The sequence below is a fragment of the Marmota flaviventris genome, chromosome 20 (genome assembly GCF_047511675.1).
Source record: "Marmota flaviventris isolate mMarFla1 chromosome 20, mMarFla1.hap1, whole genome shotgun sequence".
NCBI classification, from domain to species: domain Eukaryota; kingdom Metazoa; phylum Chordata; class Mammalia; order Rodentia; family Sciuridae; genus Marmota; species Marmota flaviventris.
Window position 1 is genome coordinate 14372333 of NC_092517.1, and position 15307 is coordinate 14387639.

A 15307-nucleotide genomic window follows, 5' to 3' on the forward strand; every position below is an offset into this window, starting at 1 on the left:
CCTCAGTACAAAGACTGTCTGAAGCATATGAGGCCTGTTCTTTTTCTGAAGCGGCACTCCTCTTCCTGCCAGTCCTCTTCACAGGATTACTGAAGCAGACTTGTTCTGAATTTCTTTCATTGGATTGGCTGTTTATTGGACTCTTGTCTCCCAGCTGCTTCCGGCTCACCTGTCTGATGCAATTTTTCTTCTGAAATCTCTGTTGGAATTGTTGTTAAAACACTTTTGTTTGTCTTCTGTGAAGGTGACCAGACAGATTGTATTGGTCTTGGGCTTTCAGCAAATCTTATAGAAAAGAGACTACCATGATAATAAGGAAATTACTGGTCATTTCTGAACCCAATTAAAAAGACAGGGTAATTATCAACCACTTCTGGCATGTTCTATTTAACATTCTCTTCCCTAGAAGCTGCATGTAGATGGTAACTACTTAAAACAGTAGTCATTACTAGGACAGGCTAGTTCTGTTTATGAATCCAAGAACTTATTAGTGTTTTTGCACTAATTATTAATTAACAGATAAGAAATTGAAATTCTGATGCATTAATTTTTCTGCTACTATACAATCATTTCTCTTTCCCCTCTTGTCCTTTCTCTTGTTTACTATTGCTAAAGGAGTCTACTTCTTCCTGAGTATGCTCTTAAAAGAATGATTTATTTAAAAAAATCAAATCCATAAAATATCAACATAAATAAAGTAAATTGCTCTATTGCTTGGTAACTGGAGTACAGTGAAAGCTTTTTTCATGTTTATGATAATTAGTATTTCAGGTTTTAATAACTCATTCTGGCTAATGTTAAACTTTATGTTTTGGAGAAAACACTGAAATTTTAAGGAATACTGATCTTTGTCGCCGCCGGCCCCCCACCCCCAAAATCTGGCTCATCTATTTTCCTTCCCTTTGGGAATATTAATTAAAGCTCCATTTTTCAGCATGTTTCCATCATGGCATTCTTTACACATACAACTGACTCCCTTTTGTCACTCTTTTCTGTAGGATAGATGGAATGGAATGAGAGGAAAGTAAAGGATAATATGAACTTAAAACTTAATAGGTGGCCGCGCACAGTGGCACACACTTGTAATGCCAGGAGGCTGAGGCAGGATGATCATGAGTTCAAAACCAGCCTCAGCCAACAGCAAGGTGCTAAGCAACTGAGTGAGATCCTGTCTCTAAATAAAATACAAAATAGGGCTGGGGCTGGGGCTCAGTGGTCAAGTACCCTGAGTTCAATCCCCAGTACTTCTCTCCCCACCCTACCCCTGCCCCCCAAAAAACTTAATAGGTGTTTTTAGTCTCTCATCTGGCTGGAGAGTAAATTTGACAGTTTTTTTTTTAAAAAAGCTTCTTGAGTGGACTGGGTCAGCAGAGGAGAGAGACAATCCCTTGGGAAATGGGAGAGAATTCTAATTTGAAGGAAACAGAAAGATTAGCTAATGACATATTAAGTGTTTATCACTGCTTAAATACAGTTAATTTCCTTCACCGCCCTTTATTTAGTGTCTGGTTTTACAGGAAAATGGGTTATGCAGGTTAAAGGACAAAAAAATGTATTATTGGATAAAATGGATGGTAAACAAAACCAGAGGAAATGTTATACAGAAATGAAACAAAATTATCATTAATATGTCTGTAGAATTCCATTCTCTGTTCATTCGTGTTATTTCTTCCTATGCTAATTTGTGTCTCAACTTTTTCTAGGTCTTCAGAGCTACTGGCAGATAATTTGGGGGGACTTCATATTCAGAGGTCTATATAAAGGTGACTGACCCAAATTATTAATTTGTTTTATTTCTTGCATGTAATGAATGCCGACATCATGATACAATAATGGTGTTTTTAATTTGCTCATGAAATATCTCTTGAACCTTCTTTATATGTCAGTTGGGTTTTGGCAATTGGAAATACGGTCTGATGAAATAGACAAAAATTCTTATCCACACAGTTTATGTTCTGGTAGTAAGAGACAGAGTAACAAGTAAAACGTATCTTGAAATTGTTCCACCTAGAGACAGTTAATTTTTAACCGCTCTCTCCAGTACACATCTCTAAATTATATGTTTATAGATTAATAATTGCTATGACTGCTGAGCTTGATAAACTACAGCAGGAGTCAGTTGTATTGGTATATAAAAACTAGAGTATTATTGCATCTAGATCATCTTTTAGAAGGCCTTCAGTGAGCTTTTTATCATTGTTATTATTATTTTTAGTGGTAGATGGGCACAGTGCCTTTATTTATTTATTTATTTATATGTGGTGCTGAGGATCGAACCCAGTGTCTCACACATTCTAAGCAAGCACTCTACCACTGAGCTGCTACTTCGGTAGCCTCTTCAGTGAGTATTTTAATACCTGCATTTTACCTAATTAAATAGAGAAGGAACTATTTTCAGTAGTTTTTTTTGTTTTGGTTCGGTTTAGTTTGGTTTCTTTCTTCTTTTTTTTTTTTTTTTTTGGTACTAGAGATTGAACTCAGGGGCACTCTACCACTAAGCCCAACCCTGCTTTGTGTTTTATTTAGAGACAAGGTCTCACTGAGTTGCTTAAGTGCTTTGATTTTTGCTCAAACTGGCTTTGAACTCATGATCCTCCTGCCTCAGCCTCTTGAGCTGCTGGGATTACAGGCATGGCCCCCCATGCCCAGCTATTTTCATTGTTACATAAGAGAAATTTGAAGTAGTTATCAGAATTTGAATTAAGCCTTGTTATTATGAAAGCATTATTTGGAATGAGTTGGTCAAGCTAGTGGAGGAAGGATCATATAAAACTAGACAAAAGGAAAATGAAAGAAATTCACTTAATGTTTTTTTTTATATATTTATTTTTTAGTTGTAGTTGGACATAATATCTTTATTTTATTTTTGTGTGGTGCTGAGGATCGAACCCAGGGCCTTGCATGTGATAGGTTCTACCGCTGAACCACAATCCCAGCCCCACTTAATGTTTTTTAAAGTTACTTATCACCTATCAGAAGTCACTGTGTTGGGGCTGGGGTTATGACTTAGTGGTAGATCACTTGCATAGCTCGTGCTAATAAATAAATAAAACAAAGGTATTGTGTCCAACTACAACTGTGTGTGTGTGTGTGTGTGTGTATTTTTTTTTTTTTTTTAATCACTGTGTTAGGATTTCTTTAGGGAATGTAGAAATCATTATTTATTCCTGGAGGAAATATTAGGTGAATTAACTCTTTCTTTTAGTATGTCTCTTTAAAATTAATGTCAGAAAAAAACCTCTGTCTAGGTTTATAAATTGTCCCCCCCCTTTTTTTTATAGGCATACGATAATAATGACTATGCCAGAGGGTCCCCCCCCCAAGTCGTGTTGAGTAACCCCTCCCTTTTTTTAATGTCCTTTTCAGAAAATATAACACGATTCAGATTCCTTTTAGTGGTCAAGGGGGGTGGTGCGATCATTATTAGACTCTATTCTGGTTATGTGGTAAGGCAATTTTGGGCCTTGCTTTTTTTTTTCTTTTTAGAATTATAACCAAACTGTGCCCTTTTGGTAAGTGGTCTCTGTTTTGACATTGCAGATTTCATTTCAGTTTCCCAGTGGCTTAGAGGATATGCAGCCATAATCTGTTTAGATGTGTAAGCCTGGCCCAAAGGCAAAAAGTAAATAAGTAACTTTTCTATTGTGAACCATAGGAAACAATAGATAGAAAAACTTGACCTCCTTTGCATTTCAATTCCCAATCTAGCATTGTTATCTCCAGTTGGGTACATGTATATTGCAACACCTGGGGAGGCATGGATTCATTGGTGAGAGCCAGCTTTTTGATATCCTATGGGCCAGGGAAAACTTCTTGGTTTGTAGCTAACTATTCTAGCATTCTAAACTAATGGCTCAAAAGTAACGTTATCTTCATGTGTTCTGAAAAATCTTTACCTCATTCATAGTCAGATTTTGTATTCAGGTCAATCAAAATAAGATTTAGACATCTCAGATCAACTTACCATTGAAAATCTGAGTTAACCCCCTGGATTCATTCAGAGTCATGTACTTTTTATTCCTGTGTTTTTGGGGGTATTAATAATTGTTTAGCTTTTCTTCTTATTTGTCATGAATCGATATGTAGTCTTTTTTATAAAAATCCTTGTTAACCTTGATCTTCTACATTCACATTGACTTTCCTCCATAAAATGCTTCTGTGGTTTTGTCCTTTTAATTGTTTTATACATTGATATAAAGCCACTAATGTAAAATAGTACAAATTTCCCCTTTTGTACCATACTTCCAAATCTCTTACTATACTTTTTTTCCCTTTTTTCTCTTCAGAAGTTTGAAAATCTTTCTCCTCCCAAATTCCACTGGTTTGTGGTCACCAAGCCTTCAGTCCTTTTTCATACACAATTTTCTAATCTCTGTCATGAAACAATATTATTTGTAGTTATAGTTTTTTTGTGCTGCCCCTTGAGAGATGGACAGAAGATATATATACACACATACACACACTCTCTTTTCAACAATTTTAAGTTCTCAGCAAAACTGAACCAAAAGTATATAGATTTCCCATTTATTCTCTGCATTCATACATGCATAGCCTTCCCCATGGTTTATGTTTTTATTTATATCTAGCAGTGTATATTATCTTCCAAATACAGTCCTTAAGATAATTGTATCTTCCTCCCAAATTACAGTTAGAATAAAAATGATTTGAAAGAAGGAAGAAAGTGTTCTGTGACAAAAGAATGCAGGAAGAAACAACTGTATCCAATCAAATACAAACAAGTTGATCTTTTCTATCTGTAAAACTTTGTTTATTTGTGGCGCACAGTTTAAGTGAAGACCTTGAATTTTTTATAGAGTTTATTTTATTTAAACTAGCGCATTTGTAATAACCATCCTATTTCTTAAAACTTATTTGTTAGATCCTGCACTGCTGGGGGCCTTATCAAAACAATATAAAAATGTTTAATAGCATTTAGGGTAAATTTAATGAACTACCTAGTTACAAGATATTTTTCTTTCCTGTGGCAGGATTCCTCATGTCCATAACATGTTGGCTGAGGCTCTGGAGCTCACCCCCACTCTCAGAGTGGTCAGTCTCCATTAATTGGATCCCTTGATTTCCATTTTCTGCTGTGTTTGACGTCATGAGCATTGCAATCCCTCTGGGAGTCACCACACCAGATACATCCTACTCAGATATGGCTGCTGGATCAGAGTAAGTGCTACTTCCTAGATAATAGGTACACTACCAGTTTGTATGGAGACAGTTTTCTTATGGTAGTTAATAAGATCTATGTATTATTTTCTTAACCAAAGTGTATCCCACTATAAATGACATTAGACCTTGCCCTTTTCTCCCCTAGAAGCTGGAGGAAAAAGGAATTAGAAGGGGGAGGAAAGGAGCTTTTAGGGAAGGATTTGGGGGTGAATAATTAATAGAATCAAAGTTGCAAAGTAGTGATTGCGTTTTCCTTGTTTTGATGGGTGGGGAAGATTGAAATAAAGTAGGTGTCACTACCTGCTTCCATAGAGTTAATGATTATTCTGATGGAAGGAGATAGGAGGTGTTCTTTCCAACTGATTTCCTTTGAAGGCCTCTTCCTATGTACTTCTCATTGTTCTAGAGTAAAGGGGCTGAAACTATGTGGGCATGTTGCTTAGACCTTCTGATTTTGGGGTAGAAAATATGGAAAGCAGTATCATCTGGGTGTTTTTTTTTTTTTTTTTTTTTTTTAAATAATATTCATTGCCTAGAAAGAGGACCTTCAAAATCAGTGGTACCAAACTTTTTTTTCAGCTAAGAGCAGCTTTAGGAATTCAGAGTTTGTCGAAAAGCCCAATCCCTAAAATAGACTCTCAGTTCTTGAAGAATTTAAATGCCAAATGACAGTGAAGGTAGGCCTTCATTATACAACTTTATATCACAGTTTTAAAAATTTTAGTCTTTTGTATCCCTTCTCTTTTAAGTTGTCCAAGATTCCCCCTGCTCACAGATTCCCCTCTTGTCCTTTTACCTCCCTTGTACCCAATCTTCCTTGCTTACAGAAAGGAAGTGGAAGCCCCCTACCTTTCAAGACGAAGTGGCACTACACCAGGATGTGAAAGTCCAGCGAAAGAGACCCAAGGGGCCTAGGGGGCAGCACACCCCCAGAAGCCAAGTCTATTCCAGGCAGTACCAGGGATTAGGGTCTGGGCTGGAAAAATCCTGGTGTTTTGAATATGTTCAGGTCCAGTTCAGACTCTTGATCCCACAGCCACTTCTTGAGTGAGGTGGGTGTTGCTCTAATTCCCCTGTTTCTCTTGCCATTTTCACAGTTCCTGGGGATTCTTCCCCTTTCAGCAAAGCAACTGTACCAGAATTTTGGGTTAAATGGCATCCCTCATTAATAGTGGTTTTCTTCCTTAAAAACTGAGAATATTATTAAAGAGCATGTATATTTCTTCAAAGCCACTTATTGTTAACTTGTCCATTTACTGAGTTCCTTAACAAGGAAGAGTTAAGGGCTGGGGATGTGGCTCAGTGGAAGAGTGTGCTTGCCTAGCATGCACAAGACCCTGGGGTTCAATCCCCAGCTCCAGGGTGGGGGGTGGGAGGGAGAGGAAGATTTAAAATAAAGCTACCCTAAGAAGTAGTATATAATAATCTGGGGTAGTCTGGAATTGAAAGCAAATTTCAAGTCTATTCCCATATAAAAAGGATGAAGGAGGGTGGGGGACGGGAAAGAGTGGGTTGTGTTCCTTCTAGAGCTTTTTTAAATTTTTGTTTTCTTTTGGTTTTGGTGGTGGTGGTTGTTGTTGTTGTTGTTGTTGTTTGCATGCCAAAGAGATTAGTTATTCCATTATCTGAGACTTTCAATTTTATAATTATTTCCCCAAATAAGGCCCTGTCTGCATTAGTAGATAGCTCAGTTGTATATAGTGTTTGTAGTTTTTCATGAAGTCAGCTACTAACCTGCTACAATATAACAGACTGTATAAGTAGACAGCATTGACATTTGTGAGAAATTTCAACAAAAAGGCTAAACAGTAAGTTTAGAGTTAGTAGATAAGGAAAAGATGCAAAGCAGTTATTCTTACAACTGATATTTTCCCCAGAGTAAAAAGATAACTGCCTACAAATGTTGCTGGGGAATCCAGAGTGATTGCAGAAAAGAAAAATCTTCTGGTCTATATATTTGAATGCAGTGTCATGTACTAAGATTTTCTGAACATTTTCATCCATAATCTTCAGACAGGTTTCTGATACTATGGTCAGAATTGATGTCATACCTACCCCTTTTATAGGTTTACAAAGGAAGAGTACATCAATAATTACCTTTTTAATTATTCTGCTCAGTTTTAATAACACTTGTTAGTGTTTCACCATGTCTATCCCACTGTTCTATACACTCTCTAGGATTAAATCTGGTATTAAGTGCAACATAGTACCAGAGTTAAAGACTAGACCTCACCTCATAAGTTTTAAATTTAATGGCAGCAATATGCAATACGTTGGGGCGGGAGTTGTTGTTGTTTTGTTTTGCTTTGTTTTTGAATATGTATAGGAGAACTTATAGATGTAACAAAAGATACAAAGGTTTTTTTTTTTTAATTTCCAGTTCTTCCCAAACAGAATTTCAGTCATTTTCTAAGAGGTGGCCTAATAGTGACAGGTTGCATATTATACTTTGAGTACTATTAATGGAGTATATCTGTTGTTAGCTTGGTTTCTATGTATGTGCCCTACTGTTAAAACAAATCACTTACTGAAAAAGAAAGGCTGCAGTTATGTTTGCATGAATTGGTTGGCCAATAAAAGAGATGCAATCCTAATAATCCAAACTTTTAATCTATATTTTAAAATACAGTTAAGAACTGATGTATATGTTAGGGAATGTTCTAGACAGTCCTACAGTTACCCATTAACATCTCACTCTGTATTTAAGCATTAACCAGTATGGAAAATGCAGTTTCTTCATCATATGAAATGAGTTTAAATTTTAGATTTGATATGCATGGCAATATATTAAATGCTATGCTTGACTAGAAAGTGTTGTGTGGTAGGATGGCCTGTTAACCTCCACAATATACATTTTATTTTTATTCCCTAGACTTGCACGTGAAGTGCATATGTTCATATTTACCCAGTTTGGAGATGGGTAAGATATAACCAACATAGCTCCATCTCCATGGCCATCTTTTATTTCATGCAACTTTCGTTTTTCCTGTCCCCCCCAAAAAAAAATCCATTTCTAATGAACAGCTGTCATTTTTCACCCATGTGTTTAATAGTACAAAATCTCCTATATGAAATATGTACAACTCTATGGAATATTTGTTTGTCAAGTAATGTACCTAGTAAATTTACTATGTATAAATTCATTACTCTCTTTTAACTGTCCATCATAGAACTAAATTCTATCTTCATTTTATTAATGCTTGTCTGCCTTTGGTTTCATTTAGGAAACCCCACCTGTTTCCTAATACTCAGAGCTGATTGCCTCTCAGTAAGCCATGTTCAGATCATCTTTTTCTCAAGAATACTGACCTGCATTCTTGATGTACCACACCCTGCCCCCAGTTCCCATCTTGCAGACACTGTTAAATAATAAAATGCATGCAGTTCACTAACAGAGAATACTTTCCTATGTCTAAAGTTCTTCTTCATCTAGAAATTACCTTTGCTGTTATTAATAAGATCCCTTCTCACAGTTTTGGAGCATAAAACTGGGTGAGTTGGATACATATCTCAGAATTTTCTTTTATCCCTCACTTCTCAACTGATGTGCCAAGTTGGACTGCATACTTCTTTTTTCCTGCCAAGTATTATGTATTGTATATCCTGAGGCAGGAAAAATGTCTATTATTTGAAGCAAACGTTACACATTATTTTATTCCCTAAAAGTCCAATTGATCTCTGAGGTTGAGTTATTCTAGTCCTTGGAGTGTCTGTCTTGTGAATCTCTGTCCTAATTAATATAAATTATAGATTATCCATTTTCATCTCTGCTGAGTAATACAACTATGTTCCATAATTATTCCAATTTCCCCCAAATCTTACCAGGTAACAAGTTAAAACTGAGGTGTTTGTTTTTTTTCCCACAAATATTATTTTATCCTTGGCTACCTGTGCCTTTTTATTATCAAGTAAAGGCTTACACTAAATTTCTAAATTTGAATACATTCAAAATTCAATAATAATAACAAATTGTGCTTGAATCGTTTATTTTTCACTCAATCAGAAAGATCCTAAACCAGGTTTCTCACTAAACCTGGTTAATAAAGGTCTCAAATAATTTCTTTAAAGGTAAAATGTTATCCTTGTTTCCAAAAAGACATAATAGAGAGGGTGTAGGTTTTGGAGTCAGGCACTGTTTTCAGTCCTAGCTCTGTCAACATATGATCTTGGGGAAGCCATGTTACTGTAACCTTCTCAACTTCCTCTTCTACAAAAACGGGGTGCTGTTCACCAATTTAGTGGTTGCAGAATTTAAAAGGAATCAACAAGTATAAGGCAAATGTTAGGCAAATTACAAAATAGTTTATACAACTGTTATTATTTGTCACCGGTCTAATGTAACTAACTTATGAGTTTAGATTTAATTATTTTGAAGTCCTAGGGTATTGCCATGCAGCTGTTAAATAATTGTGTTCTTTATATGCTTGCATGTCATTGGTGAATGAGAAATTATTACTCTAATATGTGAAAGGTGTTTGGGGGTTCTTCAAGATGAGAGGTGTGATAAATATAAGATGCCATTGTTTTTACCTGTACTTTCTTCAGGGTATCCTGTCTTGGTAGTGAATGGAAGAGGGCCTGGTCCCTGGGGCAGTGCAGAAGGCACTTTCATCATCTCACTCACTGCAAATGTCATGTGAGGTTTCATGGAAGTATTAAGAGATCCAATTAAGAAGAATAGTTCTGAGTCTAAACCAGCCCAGAGTGGCTTCTCTAGGGGAAACTCCCCGCTCAGCTGGTACGTTTGTGTTTGTCATTAGGGACACCTTGTATCCCAGGTGCCTACCTTGAGACATCTGCCTATACTGGCTTCATGTTACACACAAATTCACATTCAGTAACACTCCTACTGTTATTTATAGGCTTAGTTATGTTAATCAAATTGTTTCACTGAGTTCTCTCTCTTATTCTAGTGGCTGGTGGTTGTGGAAAGAGGAGGGGTTAGAATGGGAAGTTAACTATTAGTTTAAGGGAAGATTAGGTGTTATGCTATCATGCATTGCTTTTCGCCTTTGTGCAGCCCTGAATCTGTGGAGGCTAGTCCAGCAGTTAATGAGAAGAGCGTGTATTCCACTCATAATTATGGGACCACTCAGAGGCATGGGTGTCGAGGACTGCCTTATGCTGTGAGTATGCATTTGTTTCTCTCCAGAGCAGTGATCTTCCTGGAGTGTAATCCATTCTTACACATTGTGACTTTCTTGAAATGTTTATATGCAGCATGACGAAGTTGCCCCTTTTGCACTTCCCTGCCTCCAGCGGACGTCTAGCCCTGCATCATTGTTCTTGTTTTTATGTCCCAGTTGACCTTGGCATTTTGTTTTATCACTTTCCTGGTTGAAGCCAAAAAACGAAGGGTACTACTTTCTTCTTTCTTTCCATATGTACCATACTTTAGGGGAGAGAGGGGCCAGTGTTTGGACACTGTTGATTTAAAAAATCTTATTTTCAGGATCATAATTACGGAGCCCCTCCTCCTCCGACACCTCCTGCTTCTCCCCCTGTCCAGACGATCATCCCTCGTTCTGACCTGAATGGCCTGCCGTCGCCCGTAGAGGAACGCTGTGGAGACAGCCCGAACTCTGAAGGAGAGACTGTTCCTACCTGGTGTCCTTGTGGTCTTTCTCAGGATGGCTTCCTTCTCAACTGTGACAAGTGCAGGTAAGATCCTGTTCCATCTAAATTCAAGCCTGGGTTGCTGGGATTAGGGTTTCTTATTAGTAGGGAAAAGCTCAAAGTATTCTTTCTTGTGTTTGTTAATGTAGATGATTCCTTAGTGCTCCTTGGCTCGAATTCTCTGCACTAGGTGAGAATTGCTGACAACAAGGAATGAGAGATTGATGTTAAAGCTATTGAATTTGATATGAAATTTAATGTCCTGGAAACATTTGGTAGGTGGGAGGGAGGGGGTAGTCTATGCAGAGACTCTTCTCCCATGTGTGCTATGATGTGCTGCATGCTGTTGGAAGGACTACTTTAAGTTTATTTTCCCTCTTTAGGGGAATGAGCAGGGGGAAGGTTATTAGACTTCATCGGCGGAAGCAGGACAACATATCAGGTGAGCAAAAGATGGGTTGTGCCCATGTTTGATGTGTAAATATTCTGTGATTTCAATGTTCTCTCAGTAATCCTCTCAGTAATTTGTGTGGTGCTCAGCTCTTTTTGTGGAAAGAGGCACAAGTATTCTCAAAACTACTATATAATACTATCATGGAAACGACATTAAGTTCTATAGAGATCAGAGTTATTTCCTGTGAACATCCCCCACCCCCAAAAAAAGTCTTTTTCTTTCCTTTTTTTTTTTTTTTTTTTTTTTTTCATTGTCCCATCTTAAATTATTACCAATTGAGGCAATGGAGCTTGGAGACTATATTCAATCTCCCTTTTTATTCAAAGGGAGAAATAGGTTTAATATAGAACAGAGTGTATATGCTTAAAGCCAGTGACATAGAGAGGATCTTATTTTCATAAGGAAAAGATCTTATTTTCATGTTCCTTTACAAATGATAGAGTACATACCTAAGAAATAAACTATTGTTAGTACACCTCTAAGGCTTGTGGTATCTGAAATGTGAAATCATCTTTTTTCAGGTGGGGATAGCAGTGCAACGGAAAGCTGGGATGAGGAGCTTTCTCCTTCCACTGTGTTGTATACAGCAACACAGCACACACCTACAAGCATCACCTTAACTGTTAGAAGAACCAAACCCAAGAAGCGGAAAAAGAGTCCAGAAAAGGGTCGTGCAGCACCAAAGACGAAGAAAATCAAGGTATGGGTGGTGAAAATATTCTAAATAGAAATATTTCCAAGGTAGCTCAAATTTTGGAGCAAAAAATGCACCAAAATACTCTTAAGTAATTTGATCTAAGTGTTAGAGGGCCACTTTTGCTCTGCTTACAAAAAATCAGATAATCTGTGTTATGTACATATAGACCAACCTCTCTTCTACCACATCATACCATCACCACTGGCTCAAATCGTGTTCTACACCAACACCCATCCCAGGTATGAAATTCCAGCCTTACCTGGCACAAGCCCATACGTATTGCAGCCTTGAAGCTAGGCTTCCACTATCCTTATAATATCCCTGACTTCCAGCCCCAAAGGAGTCTGAAATTCTTGTCCTTTTTACATGCCCACCTCATGTCATTGGGTTGATGGGTTTTCCTCATTTAAAAAAAAAAAAAAAAACACAAAACTAAATTCAGGAAACATCTCTTGAATGGTCTAGTCTTCCTCGGTGTTGTGGTCACTTTCCTATTCTCAAGTAAAAAGCTTCCAGGAGAAATCTCTTCTGTTTTGCTTGCTTTCTTCCCCATCACAGCAACTTTGTTGCTCATAGGTTACTTGCTCACCCCTTGTTAAGGGGATTGGTCTTTGTTTCCTTCTTAATTTCAAAACTGGTAAATCTGCAACTTAAGGTTTTTTTATTGACTTTTTCTCTTAGTGTCAGGGGTGCATATAGGATTTAAATGGTGCATGTTCTTCCCTGTTAGTTTCCTAGCTCCACAATAGAAATTATCAGAATTAGTTTCAGAGTTCATTGGCTGTGAGCTATACCCCTATTCTTGAAAATACTTTTGGGAATTCCGTGGTATTTGTTAGGTAGAGAAAAGGGGGCAGAATAGAACACTAGTTCGTGCTTTAGTTTTAGTCTCAAATAGGTTTAACTGTCATTCTTGGTACCAAGTTTTGTTTTGTTCTACTTGTTTTCCTCTTTGGGATAGGCATTTCGAGAGGGATCCCGGAAGTCCTTGCGGATGAAGGTAAGGGGTAATCTTCCCTGATGCTGTGTTTTACTTCACTGTGATCTTGCATTTTGGTCAGCTTCTTTTCCTGACATCGATGGTCTGGGAATCTTGGAGTCTGCTTTTCATTAGTTTGTAATTGTTGCCATTCAGTTTTCATAGAGCTTTTCTCCAAAGTAGATTTTCTTGGCCATTTTCTGAAATATTTTCTCTTTCTGTAATTAGCCTTCATTTATTAGTTTTTCATTAGCTGCTTTGCTGGGGGGTAAGTGACATTTTGCCGAACAAAATGAGGCTGGTGTATTTTGTCACTGTGCTTGGACTGAATTTCAGGAGTGAGATTTTGTGGTAATGATAGAGGATTTCTTGTGCTCCCACCCTGGCACCAAGTAGGCTTAATCACCAGTTCGATGAATAACTTGTCATTAGCAGCAAAGTTATATTGTTGATAGTTGATCCTGTTGGAATGACTTACTGTTGAACTGCTTCTTCTTGGCTTATCTGTTTGGAAAGGACTCATGTGATGCTAGTGTTGCTTTTCTTTATTTATCAAGTAAAAGAACTTACGTGATTTCATAAAAAGGTTGGAGGACAGAAATTATGTACAGTGTTTCAGAGGACTTTTAAGTACTGGTTGACAAAAAGTTTGCTATCTGTTTACTGTCTAGTATCTTCTTTTATCTATCCGATATGGCTTCAAAGGATTTGTTAGAATCAAGTTCTAGTTTAATTCTATTAGTATTCATATCCCTAGATGTATATATTATATAAAAGCAGGATTTTTCCGATTGGCAGTTATATAGCATAAATATTAAAGTCCTAAGATAAGCTTCATTAGAATTACTTTAATTCATGTGTAAATTAAACAATATGATTGATGTTATATCAAAAGTTACAGATAGGGCTGAGGTTGTGGCTCAGTGGTAGTGCACTTGTCTGGCGTGTGTGAGGCCCTGGCTTCGAACCTCAGCACCACATAAACGTATAATAAAGATATTGTGTCCACCTAATACTAAAAAATAAATATTTTTAAAAAATAAAATAAATAAAATAAAGGTATTGTGTCCATCTACAATTAAAAAATATTTTAAACAAAGTTACAGGTGACATTTATCTAAAGTTCTAAGGCCTCAGCTTGTAGAGATGGGAGAGGACTTAGCCACAGACTGTCAGAAACCTGAAATGTGGTTTGAGATACAACTTAAAATCATTATTTGCTTGCTTAGACTTACCTCCTAAAAGGAGCCAAATTTGTTTTAACTCATTTTTCATTTACTAAGAAGGGATCTTAAATAGATACTTGGGGCAAACATATCCCTAGTCCCTGCTGCAGAGCTCTTTTCTCTTTGTCAGCCAGTTACTGTAATTCACCTTCAGAGACTTAAAACCTTTTGAAAACTGTTGCCTGGCTCACTCAGAAAAGTAGATATAAGTCCCAAATTTTATTTATAAAAAAACAGTTTCAGGAGGTTTACATCTCCAAAGACAAGTTAAAATTTCAACAGAAAAACAGTTCCGGTGTTTTGATTGTTATCTTATAATTCTGAGTTACAAATTTTGTGCTCAGAATTAATTGACTTCATCAAAGATCCAGGTGGACAGATGCTGTAGGAGGGGGAAATTTTTATCATTTGGGTTTTTAATCTGAAAGTCAAGAGCTTTCGTAGTGGAGACTTGCCATTAAATTAGTGTCTGTTTGATGCTGTTGACTTTTCAGATTAAGTAATTCTGTGTTGTAGAAGGGACTATTTTTCACATTGTATGACATTTAGCAGCACCCCAGCATCTACCTAGTAGGTGCAGTAAAACAAACAGACATGCACACAAAGAATCGTAATAATCAAAAATGTGTTTAGTGTTGCTGAATGTCTCCAGAGAGCAAATTGCCCCAGTTAAGAACTACTTAAGAGAGTCGGCTTAATGAACAACAGTTAATACTGTAGCAGAGGCTTTCAAAATACAGTAAGTTACAAGTTGTAAGTTTAGTGATTGATACTGAATGCTTAATCTGGAAATACTTTCTGGGCATCCTTAATCCCCAATCTTACGCAGCCTTAAGTCAAGTTTCCCATCATTCTTGCTCAGCTGCTACTAAAATGTCAAGTAGGTGATACTTCTGTTCACAGTGTGTTGGCTTTAGGTGTTTCTTTTTTAGTTGTTTATTGTTTGATCTTTTGGACCCTAGTGAAAATTATAGAAAACCATGGAGTTTTTGTGACTTATTTTTACATTTTCCTGTTTCTTGTGGAAAGTCCGTCAACAGCAGTGTTACAAAAGTGGCCAAGGGAAGCAATTGTTATAGTAGACATCAGTGTGTTCTGTACCATGCATGGAAAGTATATTTAATTTTGTTATGCCTGTTTTGGGAAGTTTAGTGTGG

General features: G+C 37.0%; 1 protein-coding gene across 16 annotated transcripts in view; it reads left to right on the forward strand.

Annotated features, from left to right (window-relative positions):
• Setd5 (SET domain containing 5) overlaps positions 1-15307 on the forward strand; it is a 123835-nt gene that overhangs the window by 26598 nt on the left and 81930 nt on the right. For 5 of the 16 annotated variants that reach the window (XM_071605905.1, XM_071605906.1, XM_071605904.1 and 2 more), the window contains exons 1-8: positions 5089-5175; positions 6006-6230; positions 9724-9916; positions 10199-10304; positions 10631-10839; positions 11178-11236; positions 11770-11948; positions 12907-12945. In XM_071605905.1, coding sequence (XP_071462006.1) covers positions 9825-9916; positions 10199-10304; positions 10631-10839; positions 11178-11236; positions 11770-11948; positions 12907-12945 — 684 coding nt within the window. In that variant the 5' untranslated portion in view covers positions 5089-5175; positions 6006-6230; positions 9724-9824. Of the gene's footprint in view, positions 1-1703; positions 1764-4988; positions 5176-5757; positions 5856-6005; positions 6231-9723; positions 9917-10198; positions 10305-10331; positions 10536-10630; positions 10840-10943; positions 11237-11769; positions 11949-12906; positions 12946-15307 lie in introns of those variants that run through there. The other 11 variants (XM_071605895.1, XM_071605899.1, XM_071605897.1 and 8 more) reach the window with 11 other exon arrangements.